This window comes from Chaetura pelagica, unplaced genomic scaffold (assembly GCF_000747805.2).
Source record: "Chaetura pelagica isolate M959 unplaced genomic scaffold, ChaPel_1.0 scaffold382, whole genome shotgun sequence".
Taxonomy (NCBI): domain Eukaryota; kingdom Metazoa; phylum Chordata; class Aves; order Apodiformes; family Apodidae; genus Chaetura; species Chaetura pelagica.
Genome location: NW_009952478.1, coordinates 1,146,592 through 1,160,239, shown reverse-complemented (window position 1 = coordinate 1,160,239; position 13,648 = coordinate 1,146,592). Strand labels below are relative to the sequence as shown.

The following is a 13,648-nucleotide window of genomic DNA, read 5'->3' as shown; positions in this document are numbered from 1 at the left end:
CTTCTAGATACTAGTGAGAAAGGCAAGTAACATTTTACTTCTTCATAACTCACTGAAACTAGTAATGGGAAATATATTTGACAGTAACCCTGCCAATGCAAAACATTTCCCATTAATTGTAAGCTCCTTTTCCATCCTGACCTTAAACAGCAATGTGATTAGTCTTTGATCACTACAAGACAGATATCAAGGTGCTTGAGCAAGTTCAGGGCAGCAAAGCTGTTGAAGGGTCTGGAGAACAAGACTTATGAGGAGCATCTGAGGGAACTGCATTTGTTTAGCCTGGGGAAAAGGATGCTGAGGGGAGACCTTATTGTTCTTTACAACTGCCTGAAAGGAGGTTGTAGCCTGGTAGGGGTAAGTCTCTTCTCCCTAGTAACAAGTGATAGGACAAGGGGGAATGGTCTCAAATTGCACCAGCGGAGTTTTAGATTAAATATTAGAAGAAACTTCTTCACTGAAAGGGTAATTAAGAACTGGAACAGGCTGCCCAGGGAGGTGGTTGAATCACCATCCCTGGAGGTGTTTAAAAGACCACATATATATATATATATATGTGGTGCTTAGGAATATGGTTTAAGCACTGGCCTTGGTAGAGTTATGTTATGATGGGACTCTGTGATCTCAGAGGTCTTCACCAACCAGAATCTTCTGTGATTCTAACCCTTCCCTGAGGGATGAATTAACTTGTTTACTGGAGTTCTCAATTTCTGATTTCAGCCAAGTTACGCTTTTTACTTTAATTTCACCTGAAGATGGTTTGCCATTTTCCCTTGGGCCATTGTGTAACTATGATAGCCATCTTCATGTTTGCGTTTTGGAAAATATGTCTCAGCGTCTTCACATTTCCTACCATGCTTGCTCATTGATTTGCAATACTGTGTGTATGGAGCTGTCTGAACCCATGTGCATTTTTTCGCTCACTAGCCTGCTCTGCCAGATTGGTGATTGTTTCTTGATGGTTCCTGTAGTCCTCCTAATTTATTGGAGATCTTTCTAATGCTAAGGACATCCAGGACTTAATACTGCATTTGAAGTGTTCCTGTGCCCTCAGACTGAAACTATCATACCTGAAAAGAAAAGAAGGAAAACTATCATGTTTCCTTCTTGTCATCTCATACTGAATTTTCCATTTTGTTTGCTGTTTGTGAGTGAGTGCTGTTCATGACTGTGGTATAGTAGCGGAGATGCTACCAGTATACCAGTGAGACTCCAGGAGTGAGAGGTCTGACTGATTGTAGTGCTTCATATTATCTCTTGCACCACTGTGATTTTTGGGACTTTTGGGCTGAGGAGGGAAAGCCTGCTAACATTGCAGCTGGCCACATAGCACTTCCTTTTTTGTCTCTAATCATAGAAAAATTATGTGGTTTTGACCATGTTAGTGTAATGGGACATCAAGATGAGCCAACCCCTCAGATGTGCAAGCAGTCCTTGCAGCTGTGTGACAGAAGAGTCAGGGCCAGCAACTGTCCCATTGCATTACAATGTCCATGATATGGGTCTGTCATGCATCGTAATATAAAGGTTTTCAGAGGTGCTGGACACTGCTTTACTAACTTGACCAGGAGAGTGTGTATGCCTGTAAGCAATAAATAACTGACTATAAGTATGCCACTGGTCCTGAATTATGTGAGTGTGTTATATCTGCATGATTAAACCAGTCCAGTCAATTTCGTAGGTGACATCTATTGAAAATCTTGTCCTATGGGACTTTGTTATTTTGAATGTGTACAAGAATAGGCATTTTTAGTTTAGAATATTCCTGAAAGCTATCGTTTGAAAATGAAATTCTATATTAGGAACTTACATACTGAGTTTGTACTGATATTAATTAAGCTTTATGTATGGAACTTACAGATAAAGTAGGTTTAGTCTATGAATACAGTTGTTCAGTTATACCAAGAAGTACTGGAGACTTGATTTATGAAGGGGAGTGAGAGGGGGAAGGGAAAAAATTGAACTCTGTGACATATCTCAAATAACTGAAGAGCAGGTGTATTTAAATTGTTACTTTTTCTTGCACAACAGTGGCTGTTGCACACATGACATTAGATAAACAAGCAAAATGCCAACTAATTAATGAACGTGTACAGTTGTCTAAGATGGATGCCTAGAACTTTTCTCCACTGCCCAAGAGTGCATGTAGTGGAAAGGAGCCATTCCACTTGTTAGGGACACAGTAAATTTAAACAGGATCTCCCGGGATTTATATGGACTTCGGTTTTGCCTTTAATGATTGGAAAGGTGCTGGAATTTTATGCAAAAATATTGAGGATAACTTCCTATGACAGGCTATGTACAGGGGTTGGACAAGGGCTTTTCCGTTCAGTTAATCTGAAATGGAAACTGAGTTACTAGGGTTACACCCGCAAGAGTCTCAGAACAGCCTTCCAATAGGAACAATGCTGTACAAACAGCCTCATGGTTTTAAGATAGCTCTTAGCTGGCTCCAAAAAGAGCATATCATGGTTTCATCTAACAGCAATGCTCCAAAAGGAAAAGAAAGCTGAAGAGATGAAAATATTTCTTCCTTAAAGAAAAAAACAAAGCAAAACCAAAAGTGTAGAAAGTGCATAGGAAGAAGATAGTCCGAGCCCTGATAATAAGGTGCCCAAAGGCTACGATCACATACACTGCTCTGGCTGCAGCTGAGCTGGGTCAAGAGGTTACTGTCCTCAGTTTGTTTTGTGCTCTGTAGCCTGGGGAGGACAGAAATTGGATGAGGATCTAATGGGGAGAATGGAAGGAGAATTCAAAACAAGTGGAGTCAGTGGAGAAAAGGAGGAACGCCAAAGACAGTGTCAATGGAGGGAGCTGGATCTGGTCAGACAGGATTTTCATAAGTGCTGGTTTTATTTTTAGGAGTGCCCTTGTGTTTATTGGCGTGATGATTAATCCTGTAGACTTTGGTGCATTTGCTAGAAGCCTTTTTTATTGTATGCTTTGGAAAAAGGGAATGGTTGAGCTGCATTCTTCTGTATCTCCTTCATTTGGGTAACATGCTAAATCAAGCAGGGCTTTATGAATAACATTTCATAGTTTCAGTTGCACTTCTGTTGCATGAAAGGAGCAGTAGCGCAATTATTCTTAGTGACAAATTCAAACATATAATAACTTTAGCTCAGTGCCTCTGTTTCTCCAGGTTATGCCAAGAAGTGAAAGCAATGCCATTTTTGATGCACTGACACTGTTTATCGCTCTTTGGAGTAGTTCTAATTTGTCATCAATAGATACGCATGTGAGTTATTAAGGGTGGATCTGCTGGAAAGTAGTTCAGATGAGTAGGATCTTGGAGTCCTGATAGACGTCAGTTATCCATGAGCCAGCAGTGTGTCCATGCTGCCAAGAAGGCCAATGGAATCCTAGGTTGCATAAAGAGAAATGTGGTCAGTAGGTTGAGGGAGGTCATTCTCCCTCTCTACTCAGCCCTGGTGAGGCCACATCTGGAAAACTGCATCCAGTTCTGGGCTCGAGTTTGAGATACACAGGGAACTACTGGAGAGAGTCCAGAGAATGGTGCCAAAGATGATAGGGGGACTGGCGCATCTCTCTTTAAGAGGAAAGGCTGAGAGAGCTGGGACTCTTTAGCTTGGAGATGAGAAGGCTAAGGGGAGACTTTATCAATGTATATAAGTATCTAAAGGGTGAGTGCAAGGAAGATGGAAACAGACTCTTCTTAGTAGTTCCCAGTGTCAGAACAAAGGGCAACAGGTACAAATTGGAACATAGGAAGTTCCATTTAAATATGAGAAGAAATTTCTTTACAGTGCAGGTGACCGAGCACTGGAACAGGCTGCCCAGGGAGGCTGTGGAGTACTCCATCTCTGGAGATATTCAAAACCTACCTGGATACAGTCCTGTGTAAAGTGCCTTACGAGATCCTACTTCAATGAGAGAGTTGGACTAGATGATCTCTAGAGGCCCCTTCCAACTCTAGCAATCCTGTGATTCCATGATTCCCATATGCCATCATGCATGCACATTCTCTAACATCGAGCGGAAAATATAACTCAGAGTCACTTGTTGCTCTTTTCTGTATAATTGCTAGTGCACTATGGGGAGCGTGCACAAATTTCAACTATTTGCAAGCACCTGGCTCTATCTAGCAGCAAAAAATAGCTGTGACTGTTGCTGGTCGTCAGTTATTGGATCACAAGGGGTAGGGAAACTTGCTGAAGTAATGTGTTTCAGAAGGAGATTTAAGATGGCCTGTGTATCTGAAAACAAGTTGCTGGGATGCAGACGTGCACATGCAAAACATTTTAAAGTGTACTTCAAAAACTTTTTAGAAATCCATGAAGCTTCTCTTAATCTGGAATCCAGAAAGTAACATGGACATGAATGTTTCACAGTCCAGTTGTATAGCAAGCTGCAAATATAAAGGAAAGAAAAAAAGTGCTCACCAAAATTTTTACCCTTTGTAATACATCTTGAATTTTTTTGGAGAGCAGTTACTTTTTTCTGTAGACACCAGGAGCATGGTAGGGGTCAGAAGTCTTGTATTTTTCATGCAACTTGTCTGTAATCTTATTTGCCTATTACAAAAGTCTCCCTCAGACTGCAGTGCAGCTTAATTCAAGTTCTAAATTCTGTAACAGAAAAAAAAATAATATAGTGAGATTATTCTTGCTGCTCTTGATTATCAGTCGTTTTTTCCATATGTGCATGAAAACTTAGGTCTCATTTTGTCTCGTTTATGGAGCTTTCTAATCCTCTCTTCTGGAAGAAAATAAGTTCATTTTTAAGTAATTATATTTTAATTAATGATGTCAGATTTTATTTCACTGCTTTAAAAAAATCACAAGTCCTGGGCTTCAGTCATTTTTTTCACTGTGTGAAAGACCAAAAAGCCTGTATATTCATTTGTATTTTAAAAACTTTATGCAAACTTCCCTTTTCAGAACTATGTCATGTGATGTGCTATCTTCTGTATTTCTGACTTGTGTGATTCTAACTACTGTTCCTCTGTCTGTCTTTTTGGAGATGCACGTCACTTTGTGGTTAGTGTTTTACGCAACTGGAAACTTTTTTTATTCCATTTATGTTTTTGTCACGTTACTAAAACTGTACTGTAAAGTTATAATAAGCGAATGGAATACAGTACTTGCTGACTTACTACACTTCTTTATGTGATTTGCCCTACAATAAATATGTTTATAAATACATTTTAAAGTCTACATATTTTTTACTAAAGACAGTGTGAATATTAACAGCAGTTAATTAGAAAATTTACCTGATAAGAAAATTCAGAAGGCTGCCACAGTTCTTTGTATATTGCTGTATATGTGCTTCAGTAGAACACTTCCTCAACTGATATGTGCTGGGTGTGATGGAGTATTTCAAAAGCATAAGAGTGAAAGAGCAATATTATTTTTCCTGTAGTGTAATTGCACTTTTTTTTAAGAGCCCCACTGGAAGGTAATGAACTGTTTCATAGGAATGTAGTCATACATACCAATTGACAAAGTGTTTTGCCTATTCAGTTGTTCATAAATTGTCAAAAAACCTAACCTCTGTCATTCACTCACAGGTATGGCACTTGAATACAAAAAAGAGAGTTTGCGTTAAGTTTCTTTGTTCTAGCTTTAAGTAACAGAGTAGTAACTTTTGCTCATTTTTCAAGTGCTTTCGTAATAATTTTGTTTATTCTGTATTCAACATAGAACAAAATGGTTGTCTCCAGACTGCAGCTTTGGAAGACTTGTCTTTTGGTGCTGTCCATTAAGCAGAAGAGATCTCTTTGCCATAGAATATTGTGGCTTCTAGCTGCTAGGTCTCTTCTGCTCTGAATTGCATGCATGTACAAATTGGAAGAAAGACTTGACACTGAAGCCTTTTGCAGTGTATTTAACTATTAACTTTGAATTGTGATTCTCCTAGAGAATTTCCTAATTCAAATAAGGTCAACTACCAGAAAAAAAAAGAAAAGGCTTTTTTTTTTTTCTTGTTAAATACACTATTTTTTTTGTGTGTAAGTAGCCTACCTCATGTTTCAGCTGACCAATACCTAAATACCTTTGTCTTCTACCAGTTCTCAAGAAACGTCTTCAAAGGTCAGATATTTTAGGAATGCAATTTGAAAGTTTTATTTGGATGGAATCCCACAGCACATTATCTGAAAATCATTATTTCCACCCTGTATTTGTGATACAATTTATTGCCAAACTTTCAGGTTTCAAAGTGGATCTCAGACCAGTTACTAAAAAGTAGAGTGGCCTATCTTAGTGGTGCAATCCTTTTTGAATCCAATTCGGTTTTATTTGAGGAAAGAGACTGGTCAGAAGTTATACAGCATAAAGGGTCTTGGCTTTAGGATCAAATGATGGTTTTCCTGAAGTAGAAGAGGAGGCTAAAAACTATGAATGTAATAGGAATTCACTGAAGAAGTTGAAAGCATTATAGAGGACATTGAAAAAGCCCTTTGGCCCAAAGTTTATAACAGTGTAATTTTATTTTTCTTTCTGAGGTTTCACTAATCTTTACTTCATCAAGCTGTTCTGAAGTTGACCTTGGCATATAATCAACACAACACTAGCATTTATATTATATAATTGTACATAGCTTACTTCGCTGAGTCCTAGTCTTTTTCTTAAGGTTTAAAGTTTCATGCTGGACCTGAGATTTTGGATATTGCAAATAAAAATTAATCTCATCTGAATTCTGCAGCTCCAAATGCATTAAGATTAAGAATGTCCTGATTACTCTTTTCTTGTATCTTGTTAGAGATTCGCATTGGACTACTAAAAGATTCTACATGACAAAAAGTCGTTTCCTTTCTTCAGCAAGTTTGCAAACTACAACATTAGCACATGGAGCTCTGGCTCTAGTAGAGACAACTAATACTGAAATAGAAACTAGATCACAATTTCCACACTTAATAAGGCAGTAAGTCAGCTGTTGTTATGGGACAGAGCTGGTTGAATTGTCATAACCATTCCAGAGGCATCAATCTTAGACTTGTGCCAGATGCTTCATGCTGTTCCTGCTGTGCAAAACAGTTGGAAATTCAGCTTAAAGGATTTCCTTCCTAGAGAGAAACTACAGGTGGCATAGAGTTGAGCTAACACAAATTTGATGGGAAGATATGTCATACACTCCAGCTCCAGTGTCACTGTTGTGTCTTCAGGCTGCCGGTCTGATCCTGGGTTTTGTACTGTAGTAGGTTAAAACTGCAGTTCAGGGTACAGGAAACAACATAAAATAATGTGAAGAGGTGAAGCTGCTTCTTTTCCTTTTTATGAATGTGTTTTGTCACAGTAGCTTTTACATTGCTGACCTTTTCAGTGTTGAAGGATTTTTTTCTTTGACCTCAAGCTTCATTTTTGGAGTGATACTTTGTGTGGTGGTATAATCACTTTGGACTTTCAACTCCTTTCTAACTAGCTTTGAGAAATTACAGTGACATCAAATGCAGGTGAACCTGGTCACTCTGTATCAAATTAGGACAAATTCATCTGAAAAATAGCTATTATGGGGTGGCCCCCCATCTACTTGATGAATTAATTCTCAAATGCAGATGGATCTTTGCAGGATAGTCTTTCTGAAGAAGGAACAGATATACTTAAACTACATTGGAAAATGCTTGCAAGGAGTCCCTTGTGAGGAGAATTGTTGCTGACCTAAGGCTGTGAATCTCCATGTTAGTGTTTTTTTCAAGCAATAAGAAGTTTACAGTAAAAACTCAAACACAGTGAAACATGGCAGCTCTCATTAATTTATTGTATGGTGATTTACTGTTTGTTCAATAGAAAAAAAAAAAAAGGTATTTTCAGCATTAAGTTTGTTCTGAACTTAAGGGTCAAGAAACATATGTACTGTAGTATGCCTTCTGCAGAATATCTAAGCTGAATAATACAGACAGGAATAACACCATCATTGAGGCTTTGTTTACACCCAAGAGTTTAACTATGTTCATGTAAGGGAAGTAATATAACTGAACAAGTAAGGACTATGGTTGGCTGTTTAGAATGTGTTTATGGGAATGGAAATAAATTATAGTGCTTAAAGCTGTATTTATAACAGTGTAACTTCAGTAGGGTTGTACAGAGGAACTGCATTGCCAGAAGGAAAAATTGCATCCCTCACCAGAATAATCATGTTGTACTTCTATGTGGAGGTTAGGCCTAAATTAACTCCAGTTGCATTTCTGAGTACTTAAACGAGAAAGCTGCTTCCACGAAGGCTTTCTTTGGCTCTGAGAGGATGTAACAATGAGAAGCATTGAACATCTGCATCCTCACTGAAGTTTGTGCTGTTTAAGGTGCTGTAAGCCACCACAAGCATGTGTTTCTGTCTTGCTGTAAATCTCATTGAAGTCTGTGGGAAAATGCTTGGGTGGCTGCTGGACAGAAGCCTCTCAAGAGACCTTTGTTAGCCTAATATATCTTGTTTTCTGACAAATCAGGTGCACAATAAGTAGAAGGTAGTTTAACCTGGATGCTGAAAAATGTGCCAAAGCGTGTGACCATCATAGGTGCAGGCTGGAACAAAACCCAGTTTCGTTCTGTTTAGTAGTTCTGTTTCCACTTCTTGCTTCCAGAGCTAGCACATAAATAACATAATATTGTAATCCTGAGAAAAGGACCACCACCTCTCTCTGAGGACTCAAACAAGCCATTTATTATTCCTAAATATATTTAAATATGTGTGAGAGAACTGGACTGTCTATAAAAGGGTGATCTGGCAACACTGAAGAGAAGGCAGCACAGAGTTCCCAATATGTGCTGAACATGTGACTTAAGTTGTTTGTTTGTTTATTTGTTTGTGGTTTTTTGTTTGTTTGGGTTTTTGGGTGTGGGGGCAATGGAGAGGAGTGGAACTCATTAAACACATCAAACACATCCAGCAAGCATAGTAAACTAGTAGTTCTGCTGAGCTGAGGATTAAACTAAGTTTGTTGAGTTCCTAAAGTGAGTCAGTAGTGTTCCTAATAGAAACTACTGGTTTATTTTCATTGGAAGAAAATATCCCGTGTTCAGGCATTTTGTTCTGTAATCTTTGGTTGACATCTCATTCCAACGGTTTCCTTTGAAGTGGCAGCTCAGGCTGCTGCAGTTTCTATTGCTCTTTCCAACATACTATCATTGAATTTTGGTTTGGCAGGTAGATTTTCTGTTAACACTTTTCAGATGGAGGCGACATAAGATTTTGGTGGTTTGTTTGTTTGTTTTTTCTGTAAGGAGACTGTATTATTTGGATCACAGAATAATTTTACTTTGAGTTTTACCTTGCTTTTTCCTCTCTGATAGTATTCTGACTTAGTAGTGAGACTGCGGCTGGATTCAGTGGGCTGCAGGTCAGACCCTGAATTTGTTTGCAGTCATTACAGGACTTAAGTCTAAGACTATATCTAGCCTGCATCTTCATGAACCTTTTAGCTTTAGTTCCATCTCACAAGAGCTACGGTGTACTTTTTTTTTGTTATTTTCCATTTAACCTTGCGACAGCTGCTGCTGCCACAGACGCAAAGAAGGAAGAGAGAAACAGATTTTCATAGAGTTTCTGCACATGGATGCATAGTGGAGTTATGCAGAGGGAAGACCTGCACAGACCACCTTTTCCACTCAAAGCAAAATTTAACTTCGAAGTCTAGTCCAACTTTGAAGTTATATTAGGTTTCTGAGGGCCTTACCCAGATGAGTTTTGAATATCTGCACTGATGGACATTCTGTAACTTCTTCAGCCCCTATTCTCAGTATGAGGAACTTTGTATATATGCATGGAGTTTCCCTGCTTTGCTGCAGTTTCTAAATTAGTTTGAGATGGTTTTAAAATTAGAATATGAAGTGAGCTCCTGAAAGATTTTTCTTTTCCTGGAGTAACATCCACACTTGAAGATAATCCTGTACAACAATAGTCAAACAGCAGTTCTGGAGGCAGCAAAGAGGTTTGCAAGCAGCCAGTCTAAAAGAGTAAAACTGAAGTACCCCTGGGTAGTAGAAGGAAGAAGTCACAGTAGCAAATGCAATGTCTAGAAGTTGGGTTTTGGTAAGAACAGGCCCTTAGTTAACTTCTTGTGGGTTTTTGTGGTGGTTGTGGTTTTTTTGTACCACAGGGCAAAATTCTCCACACATGACTGCACTGATATATAATATTTTCTTATTTTGGAATATTTCCCAATTCAAAATAGTGATATTTTATGTCATGACAGATTGATTAGATTTAAATATCCCAGCCTTTGGGGAAAAAGCTTCAAGATTAGGGGATATAGGTGCTGTCTGTGCCAAATGTCTGAAAAATAATTAGAATAGAGAAGTCACAAAATGTTGAATTTACACAGTGATGGGATTTAATTCTGACTTGACTGAGGCTATCAAGAGTTGTGTGGCCAAATCTGTTGTCAGCTGTATTAAACACACTTTCTGCTTCAGTTTATGTGAACATTTGCAGCTACTGAAGAAGCAGTTGTCTTTGCCTCTTAGTCAAACAATACATAAAATGAATTATGCTAAAATAGATGATGTGCAGAAACAGGTGACAGAGCTGTGTGGTAGCAGATTGACTTATGGAGGGAAGTGTGAGGAACCTACTATTTTTTTATTGATTGCTTCCTGCCATGATTGGATTAAGGAAGCGGAGCTCATTTAACAAAGTCCTTGACAGAGAAACATTAAAAAAATCATACATGGTTTTAGTTTGTAATCCACCTCGAAGTTGTATTCCTGCCATTTGGAAAGATCCACTGAATAAATTTTAAGTGATGTACAATACACACCAAAATTTACTAAGAGGACTATGCCATCCTGTTTTTGTCTGCTTGACTCACTACAGACATGAACACACACCATGTATTACTTAAATGTGTAAGTTGGCACATAAAATTTTTAGCATTTAGACATGGAAAGAGCATTAATTGTACAACAGAAAACTCAGTATGCTGCAGAGTAGAATGTTTTAAATGCACAATGAAGACCCATTAGCTGTAAAAAAAAAAATCAGGACTTGGTGGGTAACGAGATAACTGAGCAGACCATCACACCCATTCTTCCTGCTTTCAGCAGTGAATTTAGTGAAGATCTCACTGAGTGGTAGGGAAAGCACATGTGGTTTGAGCTGGAGGACCAAAAGGTATGTTTGACTGTTTTCTGATGAAACAGTTTCAAGTAACCCATGTAGTGAAGCTACCCTTTCGTGCAGCCATGGCTTTTTCAAATTTCATTGGAACCAAGCTTGACAAAGAGATACAGGTATCAAAAAAATTGCCACAACTGTTATAAATATGGAGTCGTGATGAGAGGGAGGAGTCCAAGCCATCCAGAGCCTTTGCTGAGACTAACATGAAAGTATAAGTGCCCCAGTCAGCAAGGAAGGCTTCTTACTGAGTCTTGAGTCAACCCCAGAAACCAGATGCAAGGAAGACTGGGCTTTACTGCTTCTGGTGTTCAAAGAACAACTTTTTTTTTCTTTCTTTTTCTTTTTTTTTTAAGCATAAGTGCAGATACTGTGAAATGCTACTCTGAAGTGAGTATAATGCAATCTTGGTATTCATTTTAAGAAGGTTGACATCAGAATGTGCCAATGTTAAGCCAGCAGTTAATGTTGTTATTATTAATTCTTTTCTTTTCTTTTTTTTTTTTTTTTCAGTGTATCCTACTCGGTGCATGTCTCTGAGGATTACCCAGGTATGGTGCAACATTCTTGTCCCTTGTCTCATGTGTGCAGGTCTCACGGGAGGGATGACAGATGATTTATCCAGTAATTAAGATTTATTGCATACAACATTGGGGGTTTTAATTACTCTGGACGAGAGGCATGAGTACAGTTAAAGTTTAGGGAAACTGGGAGATAAGAACAGAAGTGCAGTTAGGATGCAAAGGGTGTATTAGCAGTGAATTTATTACTTATAATTAAGTCAAACAACAAAGGTTAATCACTAAAATGCTGGCAACTTACTTATTATCAAATTAACTTACTTATTATCAAATACCATTCTAGTCCTAAAATGTCATAGATTCATATAATCATAGAATTCTATCAACCATCACCTTTAAAGGATCTTAAAATCTTAAACTTAATAGTGAAGGTTACTTAATGTTAAGTTTGCTAATAACGACAGTGAATGAGCAATATTTCTCACCCATGTCAGGCCACAGCCAGGTGTCCTTGGTTGGACCACAACTCCTGAGAATCAGTCTCTGTGCCAGGCGTCCCCGCTAGAAGAGAAGGTCCAACAAAGTCCTGGGAAAAGTGTACGGAGATCTTTTTTGATCAAAAATAGGACCAGGTTTTTATAGAATAAAGTGGATTGGCTGCTGTCATTTAACTATTAGCCATACCTACAACATCTCTCATTGCAGAATAAAAGGCAAACTGTGCAAAAAATCCCTGGAGGCCTTGTTCTCACCAAGCAAACTCTGTTGTTTATCTGTTTGCTAATAGTTTATCTCTGTTTTGGGCCTAGTTATGGCTGAGCTGAGCTCTGTGTTCTTCAACACCGGAGAGCAGCTGGTGTTATGCACATCCACTAGGGCTCTGTTTGTACCTGTCAAGGTTATCACAGGAACAGAGTTTGCCAGGCCTTTTTCCTTCTCATGGGAACCTTTCACTGCAGGCCAGAGCCTGAAAATGAGAGACAAAAAGCAGCTGAATCATAAAACAGAACTGAGGCAGGCATATCAAGAGATGGAGCACCCTGCTACATCATGTTACAACAATTTGCTGTATTCAGATGAGAATATCTGAAAGGATGTTGGTATCTTCTAGGTATGTCCTTGTGCTAATTAGTTAGATTATTTTCACAGTAATTTCTTCTTTTCAGGCAACATTTACCAGCTGGAGCAGGGGGAGAAATCCTGGTTTACAAATTTACAGAGACTAGATCTTGTGATGCTTTCTATGTCTGGAGTCAAAAGTGATAGTAGTGAGAAAGCCCCCAACTCCTCTTTGGCATGATAGATAGAGAGAGCTTGATCTTTGAAGAGGCTAAGCAGTCTGGCACACAGCCAGCAAAGCACTTCTATGTTACACCTTAATGAAACTACTCATTTTCTTCAAATTACGACTGTGCACTGTGCATTGATGCTTCTCAGTCACTTGGAGCCAAGGGTTTGTTTTTGGGTATGTCTTTGGTAAGCTTGCAAAGCTGTTCCCAGCTGCTCAGTCCTGCCTCCCTTTCATACTCTTGAGCTGTGTTGGCAAAAGTGTTTGTTTAACAGTGCAGCCGGTCTGAACAAGGGAAGTTATTCATACGGAAGACAACCAGACAAGTGCAAAAGCTGGTTTTCAGCTAGCTTATTTTCCTGATTTCCTTCACAGCGAGACTGCACAGGTACTTCAGGTACCACATAGGCTAGGAGAAGCAGGAGAGGAAAGTGAGAGTGAGGGGGGACTGGTGCTTTACAACTAAAGGTACTTATTAGTACTGTTGGATTGAATACCATTGTGTATATGGTACTCAGGAGTGTTTAATAGTGTAAGTACCACAAATTATATTAAACCCACTTTTTTTATCTTTATCTGTCACATCTTTTACACTTCTTAAAGATTGATTTATTATTTATTTTAGAATCTGTAAAGAAGTGAGGCTTTGATCTTCCTCATTGATAAGCTGTAGGCTGTCTGTTCAAAACACCAGAGTGTTTGGAGCAGATACAGAGAGAAATCAGCATGAGAAATATTTATATTTTTTTACTAGTAAAAACTGTAG

General features: G+C 38.6%; 1 protein-coding gene across 1 annotated transcript in view; it reads left to right on the top strand.

The window, feature by feature from the left end:
- The window catches only part of PARP8 (poly (ADP-ribose) polymerase family, member 8), a 141,654-nt gene that overhangs the window by 71,153 nt on the left and 56,853 nt on the right, over positions 1–13,648 (top strand). The window contains exon 6 of the mRNA XM_010008622.1: positions 11,587–11,624. Within this exon, the coding sequence (XP_010006924.1) occupies positions 11,587–11,624 (38 nt within the window). The remainder of the gene's footprint in view (positions 1–11,586; positions 11,625–13,648) is intronic.